At 37.6% G+C, this 14,370-nt stretch overlaps 1 protein-coding gene across 1 annotated transcript in view; it reads right to left on the reverse strand.

The window, feature by feature from the left end:
• Positions 1–2,491: 2,491 nt before the first annotated feature.
• Positions 2,492–14,370, reverse strand: part of XIRP2 (xin actin binding repeat containing 2) — a 38,442-nt gene continuing 26,563 nt past the window's right edge. Inside the window, exons 5-8 of the mRNA XM_069021742.1 lie at positions 11,838–11,904; positions 11,029–11,162; positions 4,660–4,793; positions 2,492–3,791 (exon numbers count right to left, since the gene is read on the reverse strand). Of these exons, the coding sequence (XP_068877843.1) occupies positions 2,492–3,791; positions 4,660–4,793; positions 11,029–11,162; positions 11,838–11,904 (1,635 nt within the window). The remainder of the gene's footprint in view (positions 3,792–4,659; positions 4,794–11,028; positions 11,163–11,837; positions 11,905–14,370) is intronic.

Raw genomic sequence — 14,370 nt, forward strand, 5'->3', positions numbered from 1 at the left:
TTTCTGTAACTAATTTTTGATTTTGTTTGGGGGAAGCTAAAAGGTCTATATTATGCAAGGGTAGTTTCAGAGGTGCTAATTTCTTGGTGTGAGTTTTTATTATCATAATTGACATCTGTGACTCTCCTAGATTGTAGTATACAAGTTTAAGTTCATGAGAATATGCAGGAAGATGACAAATGGCATAGTACTGTACTTTAGGTACAAATGTTGCAGCCACGTTAGCTTTTCTTGAATTATTAACTTGCATATGATCACACCTACACATGTGCACATAAACACCCCCATTTCACCCTCAAGATAATTCCCCTTTCCTAACTAATACAGCCCAAACCAATCTTCTATCTAGTAAGAAACTGTGAGAAATGGGAGAGATTTAAAATTTTAGTTCATGTAGAAGTCTAAATATACCAGCCAAATTCCCTTTATTTTCTTAAGGCATGCATTTTCTGTTGTTTTTTTTTTGTTGTTGTTGTTGTTGTCTTAGCAGACAATTTTATCTGGAATTTTTTTGATGTTATTTTCAGTTGTGTTATCTACTCAAAAAAGAAAGCAAAGTCACTTAGTGCTGCGTAGTAGCTCTTGGGTTTCGAAAAACAAATTATGATGGTTACACCCTAGTGGGGGGAGCAATAAGAGAGAGAGAGAAATCTTGATGAAATAATTCTAAGATGTTCAAAAGCAGCTGTAGGCTAATGCTTTTTAATAAAGTTCTCAAATACAGTGGTATTGGAGTGCCTTGTGCAAAGGCTGTTCTTCTGATAACATTCATTTAAAGAGGTCTTCTTATATTTCTTCATTTACTGAGAATACTTTGTAGCAATATACTCTTGAAGTATTCTTGTGGAAAAAATGCTATTCATGGTTTTCTGATGTGTGTGTATAGTTTATGGTTGTTTCTGTGTAGGGTTAGAAGAGTCACACGTGGATTTCCCACTTACCCAAAACTTTGGGTAATTTGCTTTGGGCAATGAGTTGTAGTGCAGCTGATGTTTTGTTCTAGAAGTCTGAGGCACAATTTCTTCAATGTTTTAACATCAGCTTGTCTTTCCTGTAAATTATTTCAAATGCCTGTCTCTGTTGGATCCTTCAGGAATTATTTTGAAAAATGTATTTTGATTGCCCTTCCCTTTCTCTCTGACACTTGGGTTTAAACTAGTCTAGTTTAAACTAGCATGAAGAATTTCACAGACTATTTAAGGAAAATAGTATTTATAAATTCATATTAAAAAATTCACAAAATACTTTTTTGTAAAGTGCTTTTTTATTATGCATTATCAACAATTAAATGATATGTTGCTGTTTCATGCAAGATGGAACAGTGTTAAGAGGGAAAATGTTAATCTGGAAGCAGAGGTTTTAAGGAAAAAAGTGCTGGATCTGCATAAGTTTGTAGAGGTTTAAGTATGAAAGTGGAGAGTCGCTTCAGCTAAAATGACTTTGAATTAGTTACTGAAATAACCACTAGTCTTCATTGCCCAGTGTCCCCAAATCCTGTTTCAGCTCTATCTAGGGTGTTTGGTTTTATCCAGTGTTAAAATGTACACACTTCTTTCCCCCCTCCATATATACTCAATATAACTTAGTAGCAGCTCGAGGAATATAGCAAAACAGTGCTATTCACCACCCAGATGTGGTTACTATTCAATAATGATCCATTTCAAACTAAGTATTGCATGATATTGCAAAAACAGGAAAAAAAAGATTAGCCCCCCAAAATCTCAACCAAACCCTAGATTTTCTAGCATGAGGGAACACAACCAATGTACATAGTATGTCATGGAGCAACAGCTAAGTTAAAATAATAATACATCAGAAAAAACAATGGAAGCATTTTTTTCTTCCTTTGTGCACACCAGGTGCTTCACATCTGAAGTTGTTACAAATAATAAATTTTGAAATGGATTATGTTTCTCCAGGACAGTCATGTAGTAAAATATTCCTTGCAATGTTCAGAAACATAGAAAAACAAGGGGTATTTTATAACTGCAGACTGAAAAAGTCTACACATCTTCATTGCCTTAAACACAAACCAAGTGAATAAAGTCTGGGTAATTGACAGTATAATTGTATATTTTTATGTAATCTCTGGATATTAAATTCTTCAGGAAAGACTAAAATAAGTGGACTGAAGAAATATGTATTTATGACATACTTCATAATGAGTGACAGACATAGCTGACCACTTGGATGTTTTATTAATCTGCATCATAAAATCTATTATTTTTAATTTGTTCATCTGCAGTGAGCCATTTGAACTTGACTTTCTTGCCTTGGAATGCTGAGACAGTAGTATGTCTTGAGCTCAGTAAATCTAAGCTTGTGTTTATGTCAGTCTTTGCCATTTGGATTATTTCACTTTCTTGACAAGCATTAATATAATTCAGTTCTGTATCATAATTTTCATGTTCTTTTGCATATGAACTGCAGGATTTTTTACTTACATCTACAGAGCCTATTAGACCACAGTTTAAAACCAGGTTGTCTTTTTTTAAGAAAAGATGTCCTTCAGAGTGTCAAATAAAATAGTATTTAGATTTTTGTCTTTTTTGTCATATTCTGATTCTTCTCCAGTGCATACCAACTCCGTATCAACAGACAGTGTTGTGTTAGTTGCCTTCTTCAAAACTAATGTGCTGCTAGTATGAGACTTCGGACAAGTGGCATCATTATTAAATTGAGCAAGTCTCTTAGAAGTAACAGCATCTTCAGCTTTTGAGTTCTGTTCATCTTGTGGCATTACAGCATCACTAGAATAGTTCTCATGATGTTCATACATCTCATATATTTCTTCATTTCCAGACTGACTGTCCAGCTTTGCAAAGGCATGCTGTGATTCAGTACAAATAGCATGGCTTAATGCTGTCTTTGGGGTACACATAGCTGAGAGAGTTGTTTCCTGTCTACAAAAGTTTCTATGTGAAAAACTGGCATAATTATTGTTGTTGTTGTTATTGAAGCTGCATTCTTTGTGGTTCTTTTGTACTGTTACATCATCAATGTTAGTAACCTGTACAACTTCTGAATTATCAATTTCACTAATTTGTTTCTCTTGCTTCTTCCCGTTACTATCCACATTTACATTATCACCTTCATTAATATCCTTTCCACTTTGCTTCCTATTCTCTGATGCTTCTAGTTTATTGACATTATCTTGCATGTTCCCAGTTTCCTCATAAATTCCCTTATTTCCTTGTTCATTTTTCTTTGCTTTGCTGGTATTTGTACCTTCTTTTTCAGACAGAGAGCAAAAGGATGAGTGTTGATTTTGTTGTGAATTTATGGTATTGTTTTTATTTTGTTCCATCACAGTGTGATTTTTCTGAGATTCCTTTTTGTTGCCCAGAGGTTTATTTGTATGTATACTAGAATATTCTTCAGCAAAACCTTCTGGGGGCCACTTCGACTTATTTACTTTAGCTAATTCAACAGAAAATGTTTTCTTAGATGTTGCATCATCTGTTGAAGGAGGCCATGTCATCTTTAATTTACCTCTTTCTGTAGATTTTTTCAAATTATTATCCAAAATATCAGGATGAGCACCTTCAGTACCTGAGTACAAGTCTTTATCAACTTCTGTAATTGCTTTAGGATCAACAAGTACACTATTAATGGGATTTGTTTCTTCAGCTTGAGTATTGTCAATTGAACTATGTTGATCTTTAGAATTCCATAATTCCTTATGCTGCTTGTGTCCAAAACCTTCATCATAATTTCCTTTTGATTTGAAAAGTTGCTTAAAATGGGGTTTACAGTATATTTTTCCATGGAGAGACGCATAATTTCCCAAGCTGCCAAATGGAAGAAAATTTGGTTTATGCTTTTACATATCATAAATTACCATACACATCCCCCTTTCTCCCTTCCCCACCCCCCTCCCCCACCAAAAAAATGTATCTAAAATCTTTACTTGCAAATTCCCATACAATTTCAAAGTCAAAATGAAGGAGAAGAGTCATGCTTGGTGATTTAAGAAAGAACATAAACTCATTCGGTTGTTGCACAGAATAAGCTTCAAATAGAAGTGTTCCGCAGGACCTCAGGGCTGTTTGGACCATTTTTCTTCATCTTATTAAAGTCCAAATCCTCAATTTTTCTACAAAGTAGCAGCAGAATTTAGTCTTTGTGCTTTATTTGGATTCTCCTCCCAAATGAAGTAAAGGAAATGTGTGTAGCTAACCCAAAATGTATTAAAATAGAAATGGTTGGCCTTTGCAGTCTTATAGTGCAATAAATCCTACATTTTATATAAAGGTTACAGAATGATTTGCTAATGCAGAGAACTATCATAATTCATTTTATGAATGAGGAAAATTAAGAGGAAATTTGGTGTGTTTCAGATGTTTTAAATTCCACCTGAGTTCCTGTATCTACTGCCTCTGTTTCATGCTGTCCTGAAGGTCTGTAACAGTCAGCAGGAAGTACTATGGAAAAGAATTTGGAAAGTATTGGGATGGAGCAGTTCTATAAGAGTTTAAAGGACTTGTTCTATGTCACAATGCAGATGTTAGGAGCACAGAATAAAAGGAGAACTCGGGATATCACCCTGTCAACCCAGCATCCTACAGGCTGAATAATCCTAAAGCTGAAAATAATTTCTCCATCTGTACTTATATTCAAAAGCAGAGTTGTGTGGGTGAGCATGCAGTTACTTCTTACCTTAATTGACTGCCACAGTGGTGACATCGGAAACACGATTTATGAAAATTCTGCTTATCGGCAGCTAGACATTCCATGGGGTAAACTCTCTGTTGACAGAGTTTGCATGTTTCATTTTCCTGAATCTGCAGTTTCTACAACCACATATTAAAAGGTTACAAGTTAGTCTAAGCCACATTATGATTTGATTTGAGCAGTATCAGTCCATATATTTTGTTAGAATATTTTCCGTTTTCTGTTAACTGGTATCTTAGCTGTTTATTGTAGGGCTTCATTTTTGTTCAGCTAACAGTAATACTTGGAAAGTTAAAAGCTACTTACCTTTCCATTTGCAGGAATCCATGCATTTGAAAGGACTATTCATTTCATCAGGTACAATATCTTCCATTTATTTGTAATAACTAATTATTTAGTGAAATGCGGTAGGATAATAAAAGGTTTTCTAGTACAAGTAGAATTGAGTATAATGTGTGTATAATCGTTGTATGTACAATGTGATTTGAAGATCGATAAATAGGGATGGATGTTTGAATTCTGATGAGGAAGTTTTGCTTAGCCATGCCAAATGCTCATTAGGGGTTACCCCTTTTGTGGTAACCTCCAGAGCATGCACTCATATGGTCCAAGTATGCTACAGACGTAATTATTTGTGACTTTCACAATTTGAATTGTCAGACTTGATACTTTTTTCAGTTGAATTTTAATACTAAGGTAGCCTCATTTATATTAGTACCTTATAAAGTTTTTTGCCTCTATGAAGCATATTTAATTATAAAGAAAACTATTTCTCTATAAAGTACAAAAAATGAATAGAAAGCTTCATACCAGTAAGGGGCAGAAGGAAATAATGGTGTTGGGCTTGGAAGAATGCCTGCTGCTCTTCTGTCTTGATCTCTGAATGGCTATGAAAATTGTATTAGCAGACAAATACAAAAAGGGTGGACCAAATAATTGCTGTATGAATATATCTGCACTGATGATAGTAATGCCGCTTGACATCAGCAGAAAATTTGGCCCCTTTCAGCATTCTGTCTCTTGGTTTGCCCGCTGGTATTGGTTTTATAACAGTTCACAAATCAAGACAAAAAATGCTGTAGATTTTATAGCTACAGCTTTAGTTGCCACATCTCTCTAGTGCCCATAACAAGGGCTTTGAAAAGTGCTGAAAGTTAAATATCTTTAATATCATGTAGAACTTGCAAAAAGAATAAACCAGCAGTAAAAAAAAGTCTCCCATAGAATTGTTAGTCATGAATTATAAAGTCGCAAATGTAGACTCTGCTTAGACTCCAAGGCGGCTGAGAGAGAGGCCTGGCAGGCATAAGTTCAGTGTTCCAGACATGCCTACCACTCACTACGCACGGACAGCTTGTGAGCCAAGCACCAGGACTCAGCTGAATATTCTTATATTCTTAGGTACACAAGTATTCTGAATGTAGAGAGGGAGGAGAGGAAGGAGATAAGGTAATTAGGAGGGGGGAAAAAATGGTGACGTCTCCTGGAAAACCATCTCAATGAATGGTTACTTCGCTTAGTTGGATAATTGATAGCGAGTGTTGTGCTTCAGAAGGAAAGTCAGGAGAAGAAAGCAGAGAGGGAATTTATGGGAAGTTTATCCCAAAAAAACTTCCAAGAATGAGTAGTGAGCCAATATTCATCTTCTTGAAATTGAATCATGCATTGTGTGTCAGTGGCACAGTTTTGGTGGCTCTGTGAGGAGCGGCAGGGACTGCCCTGTGCTGGGCACAACCAGCTCTGGATGCAGTGCACGGCAGGGCTGCTCAGCCATGCTCCTCGTGTCTCTGGGAAAATGTGTTCAAAGAGGGCAAAAAGCTGCACATGCAGCCAGGACTGAGGGGGAAAAAGTGTCGGAAACAGCCCTGTGAACACCAAGGTCAGAGAAGAACAAGGGGAGGAGGTGCTGCAACAGAAATTCCCCTGCAGCCTGTTGAGGAGACCAGGGGAGCAGGTATTTCCCTGCAGCCTGCAGAGAGGACCATGCAGGAGCAGTCATCCACACTACAGTGGAGGCGGTGGGTATTCCCAGAAGGAACTATGGCATATAGAGAGCCCATGCTGAAGCAAGGGAAAAGGGTGAGAAGGAAGGCAGCAGAGAGAAACTGGTATGGAGTAACCCCAGCCCCATCCCCTCTGTGCTACTGGGGGTGGGAGAGAGACAAGAGTCAGGAGTAAAGCTGAGAGTGTGAAAAAGAGGGCAGGAGGGGAGGTGTTGTAGTGTTTGTTTCTCACAATCTATCTTAATTGGCAATTAATTTTTCCCATGTCTGTAAAACTAATTGGTAAGTGTCCTTATGTTGTTCCCTGTCGTAATACTGTCCCATGAGCTGCTTCATCCTATTTTTTCTCCCTGTGTTGTTGAGGAGGGGGAATGGGAGATTCCAAATGCCTGGAGGAGGCAGGTCAACACACCACATGTGAATGGTCCTACAAAATCAGTAAGGTAAAGGCTGGTCTGTTATTTAAGGCCATCAATATTTACCAGATAGAAGAGATTAAAAACAAAATCCATTGGCTTGACTTCTAGAGAGCTCCCTATTCTACTGGAACTGGGTATTTCTACTCACTTTTAGCATACTTGCTTTTACTGAAACTGTCTGAGATGCAGTTATTTTCTTCATAGCAGCCCATGTGGTAATGTTTTGAATTTGGGCTCAAGTGTTTATAACACACAATGTTTTAGCTATTGCTGAACAATACTTGCACAGTGTCAAAAGTCTCTTCTTCCTCCCACTCTGCCCTCCCACCCCAAGCAAGTAGGCTGGGGGTGTGCAAGAACTTGAGAGAGCGCATAACCAAAAGAGCTGACTCCAGCTGACTGGAGGGATATTCCATAGCATATGGCATCATGCTTAGCAATAGAAACTGAGGGAGGGAAAGGAGGAGGAAGACAGGACGTTCAGAGTGTTTGTCTTTCCAAGTCACAGCTGTGCATGTTGAGGCCTTGCTTTCTAGGAAGTGACTAGACATCAATTCCTTCTTTTGCTTTGCTCATGCCCCAGCTTTGCTTTATCTACTAACCTGCCTTTACCTCTGCCAACAGGCTCTCTTGCTTTTGCTTTTCTGATTCTTTCTCCCATCCCACTGTGGGGGAGTGGGTGTGGACTTCGCTGTTAGCGAGAGTCAACCCACCACATGAAGTATTTTGTAGGATCACCACATGGCAGTGCCTCATTTTACAGGCTCACAACCTACTCATGTTTAATTCTGCTCCTAGTGTGAGCAGAGGTAGCACTCCTCTCTTGGTGCACAGTGCTGGGAGTCCCAAAGCAGAGCTCTGTGCTCAGGAGTTACGCTGGTACAGGAGTGTTTAGCTCCATTCTGCTGTTTTCTCTCCTGTTCAAGCAAAAGCATTCGGTTCATGTATCAAATGGCTAAAGCTATGGCAACATCTGGTCTTCCTGCAGGATCCCATCCATATTCAGTGCCCAAAATAGATGCAAAAAAGGAGGACACTGATGTTCATCTTTCAGTAGCATATGTAATGTTTTCTGTGTTTCAAATGCATAACTTTGCAATCTAAGTGCTATTTTAATACAATTTTTAAGTAAAACATGCACCATGAGAAAGAAGTCATGCTTAATTTTCCATGTTTACTTCATATTCAGTTATATATATACACATATATATTCACATCTTATAGTTAAAACGTTTAGTTCAGTATGAAACAAGTAACGGGCTTCAGCTCTTTGAAGGACACACTGAATGGCTCCACTCCTTTGTGATGTGGAACCTGGACCTTGACGTCTTGTTTTGTTGCCTAAATTCAGACTAGGGCTTTATGAACTGGTTTAATCACCCAGTAGGAAATAGCAGTTTTGGGTTTTTTTTAATTGCATAGTAATTTGTAAACCATTTTAGTAATTTTACTCAAACAGAAAACCTACTGAAACATAGTTCACTTGGTCTAAAGTCACATCTTGTATTTTACTAAACTAAAAATGGATGTGCACAAAATGTGAGTATTATTTTATGTCTTCAGCTGTTTTATACAGGCAACATTTTTCCTCAGTTTAGAGGATGTTGTGTTAATTTTAAGCATGAAAAGCCAGGTGCATTCTGTGCCCATTTTCTAGCCTGTTAATATATTTCAAATACAACAGTAATGCTATATTAATTGTGATATCAATTTTTAGTATCTTTTTATTTTGCTGCATATAATTCTTCAGGATAGCTCTCAGTCTCTCTCTAAGTTCCTGCATCTTCAGCTTCTCAGACTTCTGGACTTCATGGAAATCTATCTATTTGAATTCCTACATCTTATTTTTGTACTACTTGGGTATCATTGCCATCAAAATCAGAATCAGAAATTGTGCTTTGCTCTGGTGTTACAGGAGCTGCTGCACCTTTTATGGGACCTTGATCTTTCTTGTCTGATTTTTCTAATGGATATTTCAGCTGGATTTAATTCTTCTGGATCCTGTGTGTGCCAAGGCTGTATTTCAGCTATTTTTCCATGTGTGTAGAACCACTTATGTTTTCCTCCACTGAGATTACACATAGGACTTTTATTTCCACCATATCTTTGGTCACAGGTAAAAGCTGCATTCGTCTGGTGTGTTATTGTGTAATGCCTCTTTTCAGTGTCTTGTCCATGGACAGCTTCGTTCTCCAGTCTTTGAAACTCTCTCTGGTAACAGACAATGGTTGGGGTTCAAAATGTATTATACTTCACACCTCTGTGAAGAGCTGAGCTTCTCCTTCAGCTCAGGCCTTGTCTGCAACAAGTTAAGGGAAATCACTGGGTTGAGCTGCTCAAGTTTGTCCAGGTTCTGTGTTTCCAGCATGTACCTCAGTCTTACAGCACCATTAGAAACTTCTTAGATGCGTGTTTCAGCTGATGCTTGTTCCTCACTGGGGTGATTTTTATTTGTATAGTCCAGTGGCTGCATTTCAAACATCCACGTGCCTGCACCAATGCCTCTACCTAATGCAAGGACATTGTCCATAGTTCCTGCAGAGCCGGGAGCATGTGCATGCAGCACGTCAAAGGGCTGGGTTTGAAACATTCAGGCTGTGTATTTTAACATTTCCTCCTGGAATGGTTCCTTCTCTGCTGTACTTCTAGCTTTATCTGGGTCTGGAGGATCATCTTTAAATGGAACAAAAGGCCGAGTCTCACAGACATGTCTCAGAGAGAGGATCTCGCCTCTGGATTTCATGCCACTCTAAGCATTATTTTTCTGGTCTTGTGAACATCTGAATGATGAAGGCAAAGCCATTTCTAGCCTGCTGCACATCTAAAATCATATTCCATGTTTCAGATCCATGAGATAAAATATTAGAAAATGTTTCTAGGTGTTTTCTTAATATTGGGTGTAAACATTTATATAAATATCTTAGTTCACATAAATTGCTGTGAGTTCAGATCTGTGGACACAGGGGACTTTGTTGGAGAGCTGGATGATCCAGTGGACTCAGAATATACTGACATTTCCATTGGTGCTTTTGCATAAGTAGTGGGAAATTTTCCTGTGCTTCCATGTATCTAGAGCAAATAATTGCAGAGGTAGAAATTCCATTGTGTTTTTCCCTTGTTGTAGAAATTTCCTGTAGCCTGCCTGCTGAAGTTGTAGCAGTAGCAGATGAACTATTGATGGCAATGTAATTTCCTGGTAGGTATTTTCCATCTTTAGGGAACAAAAATGTTGGGTTGTCTGTGGTTTTGTTTTTTCTTTCTTTTTTTTTTCTTTTTTCTTAAGCATAGTAATATAGAAAACAATTTTTCTATTCTGCAAAAAAGCTAGTTCTGCAAGCATCCAAGCAATAGGATTATAATAAGATCTGGAAAGACACAATCTATCAGCTATTGCTCAGAATGCATAAAACCAATCTTTTGAGCTAAGAGCTGTGCTATTTGCACCATAGAATATATGTGAAAAGAAATGTGGAATTAATGCAAAATGATGATTGAGCAGTCTTGGAGATTTTGCTGCAACAAATGAAGACTTTGCACTATAAACATAACAAACTTTAGCTGTAGCTTATGCTCATTTTCATTTCTTTTAAAAGTGGTATTTTCCATGCTTCTGAGAGTCTGTGGTGACAAATTATACATACTTACAGATTCAAAACAAGGAAAGAGGAGACTATTCAGCAGAGGAGGAGAAAATGCAGAAGTTTTTACCTTGAATTGTTTTTGTCACATACTGTAAGTACTTATGGAGCCTTCTAATGTATTTCATATTACATTACATGTGCTTAGTTCTTGAAATCCATATAGTCCCACCACTTCCATAGGTTTCATTTTTAATCGTAATTATTCAAAATAGAAAATCAGACAGCATGACAGACCAGTGTCTTAACTTCTAATTTGCATAAGGAAAGATCCCTCTTATTATAAATACAGACCTTTACTTCTTTAGCAGCTGTTGTGATCTCTCTGTCAGAGTGAACAGCCTTTTCCTGAGCTGCCTTCTCAAGCTGCTGTTTTAAAATCTGTGTTACAGTCTTTGGGAGCTCTTCGTTCTGAGCTGAATTGATTACTGCAGTGGGAAGAAGAATAAAAAAAGATTTTTTTTCCTCCAACCCGCATTTTATGAAATTAACTTTATCAGTGAATTATAAAACATTATTATCATAGAAAAATTGTGTTTAGCCTTGTAAAGTCTAGAGAATCACTTGATCAGTCAAGAAATCCATAGAGAAAATGACAGAATATTTGTTGAGGGACATGATAGAACCTACTGTTTTGCCATACCTGAGTGGTGTGGGAGGGCTGAAGGGTGACTGAGGTCTGTGGGAGAATGTAATGCACAAATTCTAGTACAAGGGCTAAACTGCAGCAGCAGCAGTGTCTTAACACAGTAATCATATTCTGCAGGGTTATTCAGTTCAGCTATAAACTGAACCTGACCCATCCACAGCTTTGTACATGCATGGACTACTGTTTGCCTATATTTTCAGACAAGTTGTCTAGTCCCCAGTTCTTTCAAGAAACTGAGACCATATTTAAAACCACATCCTTATGCAAAAATAATCTCTTCATAGTGAATTCTAAACTAATTTCTTAAGTCCCATTGAAGTTAAGGAATGTGCTTTGCTGAGAATTTGGAGTAATATGTGTTTTCATATTTATATGCTAAGAATAGTACATTTGTGGGAGTTAAGACCTTTGCCATTGCTCATTTGTGAGCCTTTATTCTCATGCTGCTTCTTACCTGTGTCATGCTGAGTGAATGTAGAAGCCATTTTTATTTCATGAGTAACTTGCTCGTGAGGAGAAACCTGTGTACAAAACCTTCACTTTAGTAATGATTTAGTGCAATGCATAAGAATTTTCCATACTTCTGAAACCATGCTATTAAAATGTTGCATCAATGAAAGATATGAATGTAAATCTACAAATTATCATGATAAAACAATAGTACTTGAAAAACACTTAGTAAAACACCTTTAAAAATTATTATGCACTGACTAATGAGGTAAGCTCTCAGCAGAACATCCAGATCTTGCTGTATCAAGAGGTAAAGGAGGAAGAAGCAAAGCAGGTATGTATCAGCATCAGTGAAATTGTCCAATGAGATGATTGTTAAATGATATAGTTACCTCTTGTGTTTGAGAGGCTTCCGTTTGACTTTCTTTGGAGGTCATTTCATTGCACTCAGCTTCTCTGGTGCTGCTTGATACTGTGTGGTGCCTGTTACTTGATGTTTCCTCAAGACAAACCAAAATAATTCCCATTAACAGCTAATAATAAATCAGATTTTTTTTTTCCATGAAGGGCTTTCAGAAATTAATTCTAATGTAAATGGTGTAACTAGAGCGGCCATTTAACAGCAGAGTACCATTGTTATTGTCTTTGATATTTGTTGCTATCAACATTGGAACAGGCTTTTTTATAACACAGAAGATGTCAAGTCTTTGTTACTGCAGCAAGACACTGGCCAGCACATATGGCAAGCTGCATGAATAGATACAATGCATAACTGGACTGGGAGGGGGCAGAGTTGACAAGGAGGACTTGTTCTGGCTTTTTGTGCTGTGCCTCCAACTTGTTGCCTGTCAGTCGGCATGACTTTAATGCAACTTTTTAAAAGGAAGTGTAATAATACGTCTGTATGAGGTGCTGCTTTATAAAATTCTTCCAAAGCAAAAATCATGCTGAACTGCAATTGTGAAAAAGACCCATAGAGTAACCAAAAGATCCTATAAAATACACAGGGTAGCACTGTAACTGCAAGCCTGACAACTGCAGAGTAATAAATAGAGTGTATCTTCTGGAGTTTGAAGCACTGTCTGATACGTCTATATAAACTGATTTCTGAGTCCATCTGTGTTTGGTTTGGCTTCAGATTCTGACAGTGATTTGTTTTCTTATTTGAAGCCTGCCACAGAACCTGTGTTACATCATATTACCTGTGTCTATGGGGTACTTTGAGATTTAGTCATTAGCAGAAATAAATCTGAAAGGTTGATATTAGGGCAGCAGTCCTGTGCTTCCTCTCCCATGCACACAGAACCATCTAACAAATAATTTTACTCATGTCAAATTATATTTTCTTCTTCCTTTATTAGAAGGAAGCTTGTCTATTAGTTTCTACTGATAATAGGCTTTCAAATGAAGGAGCTTCCAGTCCCTTCAGCAAGAGCTTCCCAAGAGTTCAGTGTAACTTGAATGTGGAGGCAGTACTGTGTTTCTGAGATTGCTGCTCTACATCTAGTGCAGCATAGAGCTGTAAGCTTCCTGCATCTCAGGTCCTGGCTACTACTTGAAATTCAGCTAACTGTGGGGCAAGAACTTAGTTCTTTCTCTTAGTCTTGCCATGAAAAACATATATTTATGGGATTTATTCCACCTTCAAACTAAGGAATGCTTACACTACTTGCCTTTCCATTAATATTTCTGCTGAATCAATATAGGGGTCATCTACTACCTGGCCTGTAATTTCTGCCATGCAATAGTCAGCAAGGGTTCTTAGATCTATGGCAGAGAAACAATGAGCATCCCCTCCATGGGCTTTAGGAATTCTTTTCCACCTCTGTGCTGCCAAAACCTGTTTCAGCTATGAGATGAATTAAAATTGTACAAACAAAAGGTAGAATAAATTTTCTTATTGCTGGCCCAGTAAATGATTTAGTGCATTACCAGTAGCAAAATCAATCCTATCTGAACTGTCAGAGAGCATTGAGCCTTGAGGAGAGCAGGTCACAGCATGTCCTGCTTTTACAGGATGTCCTGGTTTACCCTTGCAGGCTCTGTGTGCATAACAGTTGTGAGGGAGCTGCACAACATATGAGGAGATGTAGAGCTAACCACATACCAGGTTGAAAACAGGTGGTTTAAAAAGAATGAAGTACAAATTTTTCCATCTATTCTCTGTTTAATGACTGTGTAGGTGTATGTCTAATATGCCTTTTCATTCCATATGGATATGCTTTTTAATATATTTATGCATATATATGCTTTTTAAATTTAAGATATGCTTTTCTGTTCTAATGTGCATGTTTTAGATATGTAATTCCAGTTCTCATCACTGGAAAAGCTCATTCATGAGACATGAAATATGTTCAGGATAGTCATTATGTGTCCTTTGAATGGTGTGGGGTATTAAAAAGAAATATAATTAGACTTAATGTATTCAGGAAGCAAATCTAATCTGAATGTCACTACTGCTTTATTGCTGTAACTTTGGTACTGCTTGTGAAGTAGTTGCCATATTGCAAAAGATCATAATCATTTAATGCTATAGC

The sequence above is a fragment of the Aphelocoma coerulescens genome, chromosome 7 (genome assembly GCF_041296385.1).
Source record: "Aphelocoma coerulescens isolate FSJ_1873_10779 chromosome 7, UR_Acoe_1.0, whole genome shotgun sequence".
In the NCBI taxonomy this organism is placed as follows: domain Eukaryota; kingdom Metazoa; phylum Chordata; class Aves; order Passeriformes; family Corvidae; genus Aphelocoma; species Aphelocoma coerulescens.